At 48.7% G+C, this 16,405-nt stretch overlaps 1 protein-coding gene across 1 annotated transcript in view; it reads right to left on the bottom strand.

Moving 5' to 3' along the window:
• Nucleotides 1-5,961: 5,961 nt before the first annotated feature.
• wnt10b (Wnt family member 10B) overlaps nt 5,962-16,405 on the bottom strand; it is an 11,503-nt gene continuing 1,059 nt past the window's right edge. The window contains exons 2-3 of the mRNA XM_033015562.1: nt 14,225-14,595; nt 5,962-6,501 (exon numbers count right to left, since the gene is read on the bottom strand). Of these exons, the coding sequence (XP_032871453.1) occupies nt 6,043-6,501; nt 14,225-14,595 (830 nt within the window). The 3' untranslated portion in view covers nt 5,962-6,042. The remainder of the gene's footprint in view (nt 6,502-14,224; nt 14,596-16,405) is intronic.

The following is a 16,405-nucleotide window of genomic DNA, read 5'->3' as shown; positions in this document are numbered from 1 at the left end:
ACTGTGACCCCTTGTTCTGGACTTCCCCAGCATCGGGAATAATCTTCCTGCATCTATCCTGTCCAACCCCTTAAGAATTTTGTAAGTTTCTATAAGATCCCCCCTCAATCTTCTAAATTCTAGCGAGTACAAGCCGAGTCTATCCAGTCTTTCTTCATATGAAAGTTCCATGTTATCCTACTCTCCCACCCACTCCTTACACATCAGGGACAATTTACAGCAGGCCGTCACCCTACAAACACGCACGTCTTTTGGGATGTGGAAGGAAACCGGAGCACCCGGAAGAAACGCACATGGTCAGAGGGGAGAACATGTCAACTCCACACAGATAGCACCCAAGGTCAGGATCGAACCTGGGTCTCTGGCACTGTGAGGTAGCGGCTCTGCCACTGTGCTGACCCCAAATTATTATTTGTGGCGTTACGCCCACACCCACTTTGAAATGACTATAGGCATCCTCTAATACCGGAAACGACACACCATTCTGTTGCTAAAACCAAAGTCAGACTGGATGAGATGGGAATGCATGGCGTTCCTTTATTTAAACATCATAATATGTAACATTTCTTTTATTTATCAGAAATTAAAAGATAGTAAACAATAATATTTTAAAAAAACCGTAGAAAGATATTCAATACATAGTGGGATTACATCTATTAGTTTCAGCATGATATATTAAAATCAGATTCTCACATATTTTACCCACACTTCTGTAAATATAAGCAGGACTCAAGACTATGCCTCAAAAATGTTGGCCTAGCATTAAATATAGGTTTAGTTATGGAATAAATGTAATTAGTGTTGTGTCTCATTCACTACACCAAAGACTTGTGTTGGCCCGACACCATCAAGTCTCAAAAGCCCTGTAGAGAACAACAACATCTTGACTTTATTTAGCACCGTCGACTCAGTAAAATATCCTAAGGCGCTTCACAGGAGTACGATCAAATGAAAACACGAGAGAGACGGGGACGTGGGTTCAAAAGGCGGCAGGAGCGAGAAGGAACGGGGGAGGGGGGGGGGGGGGGACAACGAGGGATGTCGAGCATAAGCCTGGGGGTCGAGAAAGAACACCATTCAATGGCTGGATAATGTCGGAAGTCGGACTTAGAGGAATTGAAGAGGGTCGCTCTCAGCAGTGCAGCACGCTTGCCCTTGCGATCTTTGGAGACTTGCTGCGACAAGAAATTGCAGAAAGACGCGCGCACCTCCAGTTTGCAAGAAGACATTGTCACCAAAAAGGATCGCAAACAAGCGGCTCCCGCTCACTCGCAACGGCTTGGGTTTTATTAGTATCACGAGGACCAGCCGAGGCACAGTGAAAAAAAAAGCTTTGCTTTGCATGCTATCCAAACAGGTCAGAAAATACCACACATAAATACAATCAAGTCAAACTCAAGTACAACAGATAGACACAATACGTTGGAGCATTTGAGGCAGTGCAGTGTAGGTTTACAATGTTAATTCCCGGGATGGCGGGGCTGCCATATGCTGAGAGAATGGAGCGGCTGGGCTTGTACTCTCTGGACTTTAGAAGGATGAGAGGATATCTCATTGAAACATGTAAGATTGTTAAGGGGTTTGGACACGCTAGAGGCAGGAAACGTGTTCCCGATGTTGGGGGAGTCCAGAACCAGGTGCCACACACACACACACAGTTTAAGAATAAGGGGTAAGCCATTTAGCACGGAGACGAGGAAACACTTTTTCTCACAGAGAGTGGTGAGTCTGTGGTTCTCCAGCCCGCTGAGTTTCTCCAGCATTTTTTTGTGTACCTTCGATTTTTCAGCATCTGCAGTTCCTTCTTAAACAGTCTGTGGAATTCTCTGCCTCAGAGGGCAGTGGAGGCAGGTTCTCTTGATGCTTTCAAGCGAGAGCTAGATAGGGCTCTTAAAAATAGCGGAGTCGGGGGGAGTTAGGCAGGAACGGGGTACTGATTGGGGATGATCAGCCATGATCGCATTGAATGGCGGTGCTGGCTCGAAGGGCCGAATGGCCTACTCCTGCACCTATTGTCTATTGTCTATTGTAACTCAGCGGGACAGGCAGCATCTCTGGAGAGAAGGAATGGGTGACGTTTCGGGTCGAGACCCTTCTTCGGACAATAGTTAGATGTTGGTGGACTAAAGTGCTGGCGAAACTTAGCGGGTGCAGCAGCATCTATGGAGCGAAGGAAATATGCAGTAGCATCTATGGAGCGAGGGAAATAGGCAACGTTTCGGGCCGAAACGTTGCCTATTTCCTTTGCTCCATAGATGCTGCTGCACCCGCTGAGTTTCTCCAGCAATTTTGTCTACCTTCGATTTTCCAGCATCTGCAGTTCCTTCTTAAACAGTTAGATGTTGGTGTTCTGCCCACACATGGCACGTGCCCAACACTACCCACATGCACATGTAAGCAGCTAAGTAACCATATATTAAATCTAAATGTAAAAATGTGGGCGGATAATCCATAAGAAATTAGCAAGATACAAGAAAGTTTGCCCCTGTCCCACTTAGGAAACTTGAACGGAAACCTCTGGAGACTTTGCGCCCCACCCAAGGTTTCCGTGAGGTTCCCGGAGGTTTTTGTCAGTCTCCCTACCTGCTTCCATTACCTGCAACCTCCGGCGACCACCTGCAACCTCCGGGAACCGCACGGAAACCTTGGGCAAAGTCTCCAGAGGTTTCCGTTCAGGTTTCCTAAGTGGGACAGGGGTTGCAATTAATTATCGGCTATTTAACTTGCAGCACCGCAGCCGAGAACAGGGATTTTTCTCAGACACTTCTTAGACAAATCATTAACATATCCTTGGCATGTTCACACAGAGAGTGGTGAATCTGTGGAATTCTCTGCCACAGAAGGTAGTTGAGGCCAGTTCATTGGCTATATTTAAGAAGGAGTTAGATGTGGCCCTTGTGGCTAAAGGGATCAGGGGGTATGGAGAGAAGGCAGGTACAGGATACTGAGTTGGATGATCAGCCATGATCATATTGAATGGCGGTGCAGGCTCGAAGGGCCGAATGGCCTACTCCTGCACCTATTGTCTATGTTTCTATGTTTCTATGTTGTGGGGGAATGCCAATGACTACACCTTGCCACGTGGTCGTTCAGAGTAATGCCCCCAGGATATGAAATAAGCTAATTAAGGTGGCCCGTCAAACAGTTTGAACACCTGGCTTTGAAGTCTGGACATATTTTTTTCTCAGCCGCCCCAGTCAATTTCCATTTCAAAGAGATCTTCTCTGGTCGGGGGGGGGGAGGGGGGGGGGGGGGGGGGGGGGGGGGGGGGGGGGGGGGGGGGGGGGGGGGGGGGGGGGTATTATCAGGGCAGTTTTAGGAAGTGTTCACAGGTGCTGCTTGCACTGGGGCTTCACAAGGGAGACATCTTGAAACAGCTTTCTTCCCCTTATAAGTTCGAGTGCCGCTGTCTCATCCCCTTTGACGGCTAACGAGGAAATGCATTTAGTTGCCAACCCACCACTTCCCCTCACGGCGAGGAGTTTTGCAAAGAACACTTTAACATCTGAGTCCTCTCAGCCGGAATGTGGGTTATTAGCGGGGAATAACATTGGTGAAATCACAAATGATATATAATTTAGCAGGAAATCCTTTGTACTGGATGTATCAAAGTGAATTTCAAATTAAAAGTCCAAGTGGAACAGATAGTCTTTTGGCCGGTATGTTTCAAACAGCCCCCATTGAGATCTAAACTGGTATTTGATCCCCTCCCACTGGTAACATGGAACTTGGGACGTCTTTGGCTAAAGTAAAAATCTGTCTCAATTACCTTTCAATTCTTTTCATGTTTTAAATGTCTATGCAGCTACACATTTCGACATAAACGCTGCTTTGCTTGTTGTATAAAGCCAGGCTTTCTGGATATACCAGTCGTTTCTCTGTGTCTTTGGCATCTTTGCGGCTCATTCAGGCTGCACCTCGGCCAGACATATCCCAAGGCTCTGTACTGTCGGAGCTAACACCGTCTAACTATCCTCATTGTCGGCCCGCTTCTCCACCGAGGCACAGTCTCCGAAGTCATGAGATTTTATTCCCACTCACCTTTCTCTCCACAACCCATGGATAATCTAACATTAATTTAGGAGATTGAGGGGGGATCTTATAGAAACTTACAACATTCTTAAGGGGTTGGACAGGCTAGATGCAGGAAGATTGTTCCCGATGTTGGGGAAGTCCAGAACAAGGGGTCACAGCTTAAGGATAGAGGGGAAATCCTTTAAGACCGAGATGAGAAAAAAAAATTCCACACAGAGAGTGGTGAATCTCTGGAACTCTCTGCCACAGAGGGTAGTTGAGGCCAGTTCATTGGCTCTATTTAAGAGGGAGTTAGATGTGGCCCTTGTGGCTAAAGGGATCAGGGGGTATGGAGAGAAGGCAGGTACGGGATACTGAGTTGGATGATCAGCCATGATCATATTGAATGGCGGTGCAGGCTCGAAAGGCCGAATGGCCTACTCCTGCACCTATTTTCTATGTATCTAATTGCCCAAATTCTCAAGATGGATTGCGGTTGAGAGTTGCCGTGCCCAATTCTCGACCGCCTGGTTTTCGAATCATTTTCCAATGTCCCCCAATCCATTTTGAGTAACATTCTCCGGCAAAATATCATACTTGGACCCTTCCAAGCACCTTTCACTCTGGATTTCTGCTTGTCGCCCCCGAATGCACTGCCCCCCTCCCGTCATGCAGGCCTGAGTCGAATCTGCAATTCCCCATGCCACCTCACTCCTTCCTTTCAAAAATGATTTTCTTGCATGGTGCCTTGGGTTCTCTCCCCTCCTTCACACCCCGCCCTAGAATCCTCTTTGCCCTCCCTCTGGGTGCCCAACTGCCCCCACCGTTTAAGCTCCAAGACGGTCTCCAAAGGGCCATTACATGAGCTGAAGTGGGTGCCGTTAGGCCAGTTAATAATGGCGGATGCTGATCGGAAGGGGAGCTGCGATTTCTATCCGACATGACCATTGATGCAGGATCTCGTTTTCTCTCAGAACTTCAGTTCCTGGCCTCACGCAGCTTGGAAGCCTGCAGCATGTTGAACTGATGTCATCCATTCTCAATTTTGCCAATGAAAGCTGCCTTGAAGGGCCAGGGCGGGGCGGGGGGGGGGGGGGGGGTTGATCTGGAGTTACTGCCAAGGAGACAACGCTCTGAATTACATTGCTGACCAGAGAGGTCACTGATCGCCAGAGTGCGGAGCCGAGCGTGAATCGCCATGACCACATGCCTCTTGTAACCGGGAGTGTTGCTGTTAAGCCTCACTACTCAGTGAAAGCATCAGGTAAAGACTGCCGGTTTAAAAAAGTGCCGCAAGCTCCTCCAAAAAACTCCATATATGCCCCCCACCCCCCATCTTCTTCAAGCTGAGACGGTATTTAAATTGGACTCTGAAAACCTACTGTCAGTTTCCCATTCTTAGCCAGTCCCCCCCCTGTAAGATGATTTCAAGTGGAGGGGATTGTAACCAATATGGGCAGTTGCATTTTTTTTTGCAGCAAGTTTAAACTGAATCCTGTAAGTCAAATCAGATGAGAGTCGCTGTTAGAACAAACACGTCATGTTTTCCTTAAGTAGCCTTCCTGTCCATCAAAATAGGTAGTAAAAATAGAGGGAGGGGGGGGGGGGGTGGAGAGAGAGAGCAGGAGAGAGACAGAGGGAGAGGGAGAGAGAGAGAGAATGCATTGACACAAAGAATCCAGGCGGTGTGAGGAGGAAAAGGTAGACAAAAATGCTGGAGAAACTCTGCGGGAGCAGCAGCATCGATGGAGCGAAGGAAATAGGCAACGTTTCGGGCCGAAACCCTTCTTCAGACTGATCGGGGTGGGGGGGGCGGGGAGAAGAAAGGAAAAAGGAGGAGGAGCCCGAAGGCTGGGGGATGTGAGGAGACAGCAGGAGGGCTGAGGAAGGGGAGGAGATAGCAAGGACTAACAAAATTGGGAGAATTCAATGTTCATGACCCCAGGATGCAGACTCCCCAAGCGGAATATGATGTCTCCCAGGATGCAGACTGAAGGAAAAGGTGTCCCAGTTGTGGTTTGTCGCTGGTTATTTGCAGACATTGACCCACTGAGTCACACTGCACTCATCACACAACACGTAGCAGCACCAATGGAATCGGCAGTGGCACCGTTCACTGTGGCTCTGCTTGAGGATGTTGTGCCCTCTCCCGCAGCACAGACTGTCACAATTGTCCATCCCTTGACTGGTCTTATTGCAAACCCTTCCCCGTGTCCCCGGCGAGTCCGTGCCGAGATCCTTCTCGCAGAAATCGGGAGACTTCTCGAAGTACACCATGTCCTTGTAAATCCGCCTCCTGCTTTGCTTGAGGCTGAACTGGCCTGTATTCCTATTGTGAGTTTTGATGAGGACTGCGTTGTGGAAGCGCTCCTTTAGCACGGCTCCGACCCGTCGGAAATCAGGGGTCACTTGCCAGCATGTTTTAAACTGGCAACTGCCAGAAGTGCCGTGGCACTTACACTTGCGTTTCATGTTGTCAATGACTGCCTGCAAGTTAGAAGAAAAGCAATCAAACAGAAAGCACTGGAGTAAAGAACAGAGTGCCAAACCCCCTCTCTCAGAACACAACAGACAAACCCGTACTCAAGGTCTGATATCCATCATATCTGCTGTTATGCCCCTGGCCCACTTAGGAAACCTGAACGAAAACCTCCGGAGACTTTGCGCCCCACCCAAGGTTTCCGTGCGGTTCCCGGAGGTTTTTGTCAGTCTCCCTACCCGCTTCCACTACCTGCAACCTCCGGCAACCACCTGCAACCTCCGGGATGCTGCTGCACCCGCTGAGTTTCTCCAGCTTTTTTGTGTACCATCAGAGACTGTGTTCACAAGCCACAAAAACTGAGCTTTTGCTCCGAGTGAGGTTTGTTGCCTTATGATTTTTGACACTTTCCAATTCTGTGAGTGTAATTTCTTGTCTTACGTCACCCTGCGAGCATGCTGTTCTCATGATGTAAATTTCATGATAGATTCCTTCTGTGTGTGTGTTTACCTGCAGACACTTGGTGTGGGCTGGCCGCCATTTGCTGACTGATGTCTGTTGTGACGAGTGAGTCACAACAGCTGTGCTCCTGGATGAGTGTGTTTTGCATTTCGCCAGTTGTTTTTCTCCCATTCTCCCCCTCACTCCCTCTCCACTCTCTCCCCCTCACCCCCTCTCTCTCTCTCCCTCTCCCTCCCATCCCCCCTCTCCCCTCTCTCCCTCGCTCCCACTCTCCCACTCTCCCACTCTCCATCTCTCCCTCTCATCCCCTCGCCCCCTCTCCACCTCTCTCCCTCTCCCCCTCTCCCCCTCTCCCCCTCTCTCCCTCTCTCCCTTTCTCCCACTCTCCCTCTCTTCCTCTCTTCCTCTCTCCCTTCTCTCTCTCCCTCCCTCCCATTCCCTCCCTCCATCTCTCCCTCCCGTCCTCTCCCCTCTCTCCCTCACTCTCTCTCCCTCCCATTCCCTCTCACCCTCACTCTCTCCCTCCCTCTCTCTCTTCTCTCTCTCCCTCTCTCTCTTCTCTCTCTCCCTCCCTCCCATTCCCTCTCTCCCTCTCTTTCACTCTCTCTGCCCCTCCTCTCCCCCTCCTCTCCCCCCTCTCCCATTCCCCCCTCTCCCTCTCTCCCTCCCTCCCCTCTCTCTCTCTCTCCTTCTCTCCCACTCTCTCACTCTCCCTCCCTCTCTCTCCCCCTCTCCCCCTCCCTCTCTCCCCCTCTCTCTCTCTCCCTCCCCCCCTCTCCCTTTCTCTCCCCCCTCCCTTTCCCCCTCTCCCTCTCTCCCTCTCTCCCCCTCTCTCCCTCTCTCCCCCTCTCTCCCACTCTCCCTCTCCCCCTCTCTCCCTCTCTCCCTCCCATTCCATCTTTCCCTCTCTCCCTCACTCTCTCCCTCTCTCTCCCTCTCTCCCTCACTCTCTCCCTCTCTCCCTCTCTCTCCCTCTCTCTCTCTTTCCCTTTCTCCCTCCCTCTCTCTCTCATCATGATGTAAACTCTGTTTCCATCTTTGTTAACCTGTACAAGCCCATCTTATCTGCTGGACTCTGGCCTTTACATTTCAATGTTCTCCCGACCAGGACCAACACTACAGCCTTCACCCTCCTTTAGCTTGAGTTCATCCCAAGCTCTGCTGGTTATTTCCTGTCACAGCCGAGTTCTCATTCGCTGTGAATGGGGGTGCCCATTGATCAACACTGGCATCGTCTGTCCATCTCTCCCCACAGATGCTGCTTATGGGGATGCCCATTGATCAACACTGGCATCGTCTGTCCATCTCTCCCCACAGATGCTGCTTGACCCACTGACGTCCTCCCGCACTTTGCGTTTTACTCAACATTCCAGCATCTCCCATTCTACTGTCTCACATTGATGTAAACTTCAGTTTTTAAATCCGTCCATTTCCCACCCCTGTGTCTCTTTCACCCTTACGCACTCCTCTAACCTGGCCATGTACATGTCCCCAGATTGAATTGTCCACCAGTGGTGGCTGTGACTTCAGCTGTCCAAGGTCCAAGGTCCAAGTCCTGAAACATCCCTCCCTAAACCTCTCCTCCTCACCACCTCCCTTTCCCATAGACATACATCACATACAAGCCCAAGTCCTGCATCGACCATCATGCACCCATATACACTAATCCCGTTTTATCCTCTCCACATTGCCAACAGCTTACCCCCAGAATCTATCTACCCACCTACACACCAAGCTCCTCTCACCCAGAGGGGGCTGTGAGATGTGGGACTCATTGTCTAAAAGATCGATGGAGGCAAAAACTGTTGTGGCATTTATTCTGTACACGAGGGGATACTTTTGCAAGTCCACGGACCCTGTGCTGGAAGTTAGGATTAAGCTTGGTGGCTCTTTTTCAGCCAGCACAGATATGATGGGCCAAATAGCCTCCTTCTCTTTCCCCAATGCTATTTGTGCAATGATTTTGACACACTATCCCTGAATGATAAATGACAATGAATAGTGGGGAGAATTGTCAGATCTGGTAAGCTAAACAGCCTTGTGAGTCTATGTTATTGATTATTATGTACTAAGGTTGCAGATTGATTGATTGAATTGATTGAAAGATACAGCGTGGAAACAGGCCCTTCGGCCCACCGAGTCCATGCTGACCAGCAATCACCCGTTCACACACTGGTTCTATGTTGCCCCACTTTCTCATCCACTCAGGGCAATTTACAGAGAACCAATTAACCTACAAACCCACACGTCTATGAGAAAAGGGAGGAAACCAACGCGGTCACAGGGAGAACGTGCAAACTCCGCACAGACAGCACCCGAGGTCTGGATCTATGGCCCTATGGACCATCAACTGATACTGCACTTTAAATAATTTATACACGACATGATAACACGTGAATATTAATGTCAAGCCTGTTGCCGGATGTACAATCACCCAGAGTATGGGTGCTTGCTTGATGCTTCAGCAGAGTTTTAAGGGGGCTTGTGTAAGAGAATAAATTCGCTAGAATTTAGAAGATTGAGGGGGGATCTTATAGAAACTTACAAAATTCTTAAGGGGTTGGACAGGCTAGATGCAGGAAGATCGTTCCCGATGTTGGGGAAGTCCAGAACAAGGGGTCGCAGTTTAAGGATAAGGGGGAAGTCTATTAGGACCGAGATGAGAAAAAAAAATTTCACACAGAGAGTGGTGAATCTGTGGAACTCTCTGCCACAGAAGGTAGTTGAGGCCAGTTCATTGGCTATATTTAAGAGGGAGTTAGATGTGGCCCTTGTGGCTAAAGGGATCAGGGGGTATGGAGAGAAGGCAGGTACAGGATACTGAGTTGGATGATCAGCCATGATCATATTGAATGGCGGTGCAGGCTCGAAGGGCCGAATGGCCTACTCTTGCACCTATTTTCTATGTTTCTAATAGGTGTCAGAATAATGACTGGGGTATTGGGATCGCTGTGAGAACCAGCATAAATCTAATGGGCAGAATGGCCTCCTTTTATATCATATGGAAATGTGTGTACGCCCCGTTGCAAAAGCATGTTTCATTGCGGTTCATCTAAGTGAATTCAAACAGTTCTTCAAACTAACAGCGAGATTGCATTCTGCACAGTTCAGAAAGTAATGTCACAAGTCCAACAACATTAGGAAAGGCTTGTGGTTTCTTTGAAGTTTACAGATCTACACTTCGTACAGGGTAAATATGTAAGTCGGCTGTTTCAGAGCTGAGTGATTGTGTGCTACATCCAAACCATGAAGGAAGCTTTGAATCAATGACGTGTGGATGCTGGCAAAATATTGTTGCATCGGCAGTGCCCAGCAGCCATACAGGGCTTGAAGTGAATCAGAACTCACCGCATGGCTATAGTCCACGGGCACCCAGATGCATAGGAAAGATATTCATCCTTTTAAGGATAAGGGGGGAGTCTTTTAGGACCGAGATGAGAAAAACACACCGAGATGAGAAAAACAAATTTTTTCACACACAGAGAGTGGAGAATCTGTGGAACTCGTTGCCACAGAAGGTAGTTGAGGCCAGTTCATTGGCTATATTTAAGAGGGAGTTAGATGTGGCCCTTGTGACTAAAGGGATCAGGGGGTCTGGAGAGAAGGCAGGTACAGGATACTGAGTTGGATGATCAGCCATGATCGTATTGAATGGCGGTGCAGGCTCGAAGGGCCGAATGGCCTACTCCTGCACCTATTGTCTATGTTTCTATGTTTCTATCCCGTGCATCAGACGGGCACAGCTAATAATAAAGAAATATTCAGACTGGCTCATCAAATGTCTGTAGTGAACGTTATCAACAACTGGAAAAGCATATCAGTGAAGCTACCCATATCCTGCAGTCCGCACTGGTTGAGAATGGCCATGCAAACCAATTGACACCATGCGGTCAAAGAATAGTCGCCTGGGCCATCTCTGGACCAACTTTGCGTCCCTCTTCCTTGCCACTGATTTTGTGCAATATAGCTACTATTTTTTAATCATCTCACTGGCCTAAATTGTATGTGATATGCAGAGCGTGGATGCAAAAGAGGGATAAGTGTGAACGTGGGATCAATGGTACTGTTTTTGTGCTGTATAGAAACATAGACAATAGGTGCAGGAGTAGGCCATTCGGCCCTTCAAGCCTGCACCGCCATTCAATATGATCATGGCTGATCATCCAACTCAGTATCCTGTACCTGCCTTCTCTCCATACCCCCTGATCCCTTTAGCCACAAGGGCCACATCTAACTCCCTCTTAAATATAGCCAATGAACTGTGGCCTCAACTACCTTCTGTGGCAGCGAATTCCACAGATTCACCACTCTCTGTGTAAAAAATGATTTTCTCATCTCGGTCCTAAAAGACTTCCCCCTTATCCTTAAACTGTGACCGCTTGTTCTGGGCTTCCCCACCATCGGGAATAATCTTCCTGCATCTAGCCTGTCCAACCACTTAAGAATGTTGTAAGTTTCTATAAGATCCCCCCTCAATCTTCTAAATTCTAGCGAGTACAAGCCGAGTCTATCCAGTCTTTCTTCATATGAAAGTCCTGCCATCCCAGGAATCAGTCTGGTGAACCTTCTCTGTACTCCCTTTATGGCAAGAATGTCTTTCAATCTTTCAATCAATCAATTAATATCCACATTCATAGTTTTTCCTGGTAATATGAATATGTAAATCATTAGAGATCAATACTCAACACTTCTCTCTAATTAGAACAAGGCAGAGGTCTAACCTCTGCATTGTTTGGAAACACTGACCATAGCACCTCTGATTAAAGTGAGCTATGCAAGGGTCAGAACATGCATTACAGCTAAATGGTTAGTTTAGAAATTGTTAACGGACTAAAAATCTCAGTCCCACACCAACCTCAAATTTACGGTAGACAAAAATGCTGGAGAAACTCAGCAGGTGCAGCAGCATCTATGGAGCGAAGGAAGTTTCATCCCGAAACGTTGCCTATATCCCTCGCTCCATAGATGCTGCTGCACCCGCTGAGTTTCTCCAGCATTTTTGTCTACCTTCGATTTTCCAGCATCTGCAGTTCCTTCTTGAACCTTAGATTAGACACTGTGGTGGTGGGCCTGATCTCAGACAACGATGAGAAGGCCTACCGGGAGGAGGTGGCTGGTCTAGCACTCTGGTGCCAGGATAACAGCCTCCTCTTGAACATCAAAAAAACGAAGGAGCTGATCATGGACTTTAGGAGGGCACATCATCCGAGGACGTACACTCCATTGAGGATATATGGGGATCCTGTGGATAGGGTGAACTGTTTTAAATATCTGGGAGTCCACATCTCCGAGGATATGACATGGGCATCACACGCCTCAGCACTCGTGAGTAAGGCAAGGCAGCGCCTTTACCACCTCAGGCAATTGAGGAAATTCAGAGTGTCTCCGAGGATCCTCCAGTGCTTCTACGCAGCGGCGGTGGAAAGCATCTTGTCCGGGAACATTACCATCTGGTTTGGGAATTGCTCTGCCAAGGACAAGAAGGCTCTGCAGAGAGTAGTGCGTTCGGCCGAACGCACTATGGGAACTTCACTTGCCCCCCTGCAGGAACTATACATCAGGAGGTGCAACTCCAGAGCCAACAATATCGTGAGAGACCCCTTCCACCCCTGCAACGGACCCCTTCCACCCCACCCGTTCCAGCTGCTACGGTCAGGCAAACGCCTCCGTTGCAATGCTGTGAGAACGGAGATGTTGAGAAGAGGTTTCTTCCCAGAGGCCATTCGGACTGTAAACGCCTATCTCACCAGGGACTAACTCTACTGAACGTTTTTCCTTCCATTATTTATTATGTAAAAGAATATGTGTGTTATGATTGTGTTTATAGTTTGTTTGGTTGTTTGGTTGTTTGTCTTTTGCACAAAAGTCCGCGAGCATTGCCACTTTCATTTCACTGCACATCTCGTATGTGTATGTGACAAATAAACTTGACTTGACTTGACTTGACTTGATTTACACTCCTTCGTGATGCATTTTCAGTTTGCCCTTGTGAATGGATTAGCTCTGCATTCTCAAACACGGCCCCAAATTAACGGCAGACATTTTGACCCCATGAAGATGCCAACAAGATGGCACATGCAGCTGGAACAAGTCAAGACTCTCCTCCCGAAGATAGACACAGAGTGCTGGAGTAACTCAACGGGTCAGGCAGCATCTGTGGAGAACATGGATAGTTGACTTTTCACAGAGTGCTGGAGTAACTCAGCGGGTCAGGCAGCATCTGTGGAGAACGTGGATAGTTGACTTTTCACAGAGTGCTGGAGTAACTCAGCGGGTCAGTAACGTTGGGAAGGCCACATCATTCGCAAGGTAACCCTACTCCAATATCTGCAATGGCGACAGATTGAGAGGTGGACAAAGTAAAGGGTTCTAGGGTGTTCTCAAAGCCTCTGTGAGAAAGAGTAACGTGTGTCCCCCCCCGCCAACCTGTGGCAATGCCCCACCCGTGACTGCTGAAAATGGAGAAGAAGCATTCGGATTGGCGTTGCGAGCTTTCAGGAGCTTTCACTTGTCAGGAGCGCAGGAAGAGGGTGACAAAACTATCGTAAACCACCACCCCCTCCACTCGCGCCACCCACCACCAACTCCATCCGTGGAAGTACCAGGCTACAGGGGTGACATTGTCCCCCCCAGTCTCCTCGCAACCCACTGCACAACCAAGTCATCATTGATCCCAGGGAACTGCCTGACAGAAATGCTGGCTGCTGGAATATCTCAACACAAGTAGTAACCACATTAGCTATAATTGCGTAAACGTATTTCTGGAAATAAAAGGTTCTGCAGCAATGTTAGACATAAGATGTCCACCTTCGATTTAAACCCGAATCTGCAGTTCTTTCCCACACGCATAAATGCAGCAAAAACAGGAACTGATGAGCGTTTTAGCGCTGGCCAATGCACATTGGAGCAAGAGGAGCATGCACTTTAGCGCAGTCAAAGCAGCAGCATCAACCCCCCCAGGGGGTATGGAGAGAAAGCAGGTACAGGATACTGAGTTAGATGATCAGCTGTGATCATATTGAATGGCGGTGCAGGCTCGAAGGGCCGAATGGCCTACTCCTGCACCTATTTTCTATGTTTCTATGCTTCTATGGTTGAAATGGAGGATCTTGGCTTCTCCCAGTATATTGCGCGGACACACATATCTCCCTGTCTCTGCTCAGGACACTGAAGTTCACTTTTGTAGACAGTGGGTCTTGTTTATGACAAGGGGGGGGGGGGGGGGGGGGGGGGGACATCACTGAGAATGAGTGACCGCGGGCTGCTTACCTGCCTTCCCAGCTTGTTATTGTGGAGTCTCATTCTCCCGTGGATGTCCCTCGATGTCTCTCTCGAGTCCAGAAAGTCCCTGGAAAACTTCTCCGCGAACTCAATGTCGTGGTTGCAGTCGCTCCATTCCCAGGAGTCCTGGATCCCGGAGAAACGTTCCTCGGGCTTGGGAATGGAGACGGGGAGGCCCTGGGTCAAGGCTTGTACCCGGAGCTGGTAGAGTTTGAAGCGCAGGTTCTGGTCCTCTTCTCCTCCCGTCCGCCTCTGGTCGCAACCGCAGCCGTTCAGCTTGCCCAGGCTGCAGGCGGTGGCCACCGAATGTGTGACCCCTGCGGCGAGCAGGGAGAACATGAAAGCGCTTTCGCGGAACCCTGCAAGGCACGTTAATGAGGTGGTAGTTACCAGCGGGCAGTTCAAGGGGAACTACAGAGTGTACGCACCCTGTAGAATCTTACAGTAACACTTGGCAAATGCCAATAAAATAGAAACATAGAAACATAGAAAACAGGTGCAGAGTAGAGGCCATTCGGCCCTTCGAGCCTGCACCGCCATTCGATATGATCATGGCTGATCATCCAACTCAATATCCTGTACCTGCCTTCTCTCCATACCCCCTGATCCCTTTAGCCACAAGGGCCACATCTAACTCCCTCTTAAATATAGCCAATGAACTGGCCTCAACTACTTTCTGTGGCAGAGAATTCCACAGATTCACCACTCTCTATGTAAAAAATGATTTTCTCATCTCGGTCCTAAAAGATTTCCCTCTTATCCTAAAATTGTGACCCCTTGTTCTGGACTTCCCCAACATCGGGAACAATCTTCCTGCATCTAGCCTGTCCAACCCCTTAAGAATTTTGTACCCCCACACACACACACCAAAAAAATCTCGGGGATGGGGGGGCGTGGAATAGCAACACAGATACATCTACTTAGACAGCATTGCCTGAATTGGTGGCAGCTATTCATCACATCTCTGACTAACATCCTGGAGATTGTGTCGTGCATTTGCTCCGAGTTAATTGCAGATGTTGACGTGATGGGAGTTTCGGGGTTATTACGAATCAACCACAATGTACCTTCAAGCTCCGACCAAACCAAGAGCCCCACGCACATCTGAAATTCATCGCCAACATCTGTGTGTGTTTTATTATGTCAAAGATCTTCCTCTCTCCAGCCCCTGTTGTTGTGCTAAATACGTTCAGTGTGAAACCATGGGGCATGGATTGAGTTTGGGGTGCGCACTCATAGGAATATAGTCTATGGATTTTGAAGTGTTGTTCTCTTAAAAGTACACGGGTGCGTGTGTGTGCATCGCCGCCCTCTTCAAAGGGGCACCGCTCCGACGAGCCTGTTCCCATTAAGCAGTTGATAGCATCTACATGGGAACACAACTCGCACGCGTTTACACGAATATAAGGGTTGTTATGTAAGAGGCAAAGTGGTCGCGGGAACAAAGTATCGATCGGTTGTAACTAATCTGGAGTAAATTAATTTGACAAGTGGCAAATACTATGTATTGGTGAGGTTCACTGTACATGAGGTCGCTGTGGAAAATGAACAACAGAAGCTTGTACAGGAACTGGGTAGTGCGTTTTTCAGTGTGTCTGAGGTCCCCTCGAACACACTGCGGGGAGAAGCAGCGGGATTCACAGTGCATAGCAATGTGAACAAGGCTAGACTTGATTAGCACGGGTGTCAGGGGTTATGGGGAGAAGGCAGGAGAATGGGGTAAGGAGGGAGAGATAGCCATAGAAACATAGATACATAGAAAATAGGTGCAGGAGTAGGCCATTCGGCCCTTCGAGCCTGCACCGCCATTCAATATGATCATGGCTGATCATCCAACTCAGTATCCTGTACCTGCATTCTCTCCATACCCCCTGATCCCTTTAGCCACAAGGGCCACATCTAACTCCCTCTTAAATATAGCCAATGAACTGTGACCTCAACTACCTTCTGTGGCAGAGAATTCCACAGATTCACCACTCTCTGTGTAAAAAATGTTTTTCTCACCATCCATGGTTGAATGGCGGAGTAGACTTGATGGGCCGAATGGCCTCATTCTGCTCCTATCACTTGTTGAACGAATGAACTCGTCTGCGTTTGGTATGTCAATTGGAACATAGAACACAAGGGAGCACCAGAACTGGCCCTTCGGCCCACAATGTCTGTGTTGAA

This window comes from Amblyraja radiata, chromosome 46 (assembly GCF_010909765.2).
Source record: "Amblyraja radiata isolate CabotCenter1 chromosome 46, sAmbRad1.1.pri, whole genome shotgun sequence".
Taxonomy (NCBI): domain Eukaryota; kingdom Metazoa; phylum Chordata; class Chondrichthyes; order Rajiformes; family Rajidae; genus Amblyraja; species Amblyraja radiata.
Note: the sequence above shows the minus strand (reverse complement) of the source record. Positions and strands in the feature narration are given on the sequence as shown.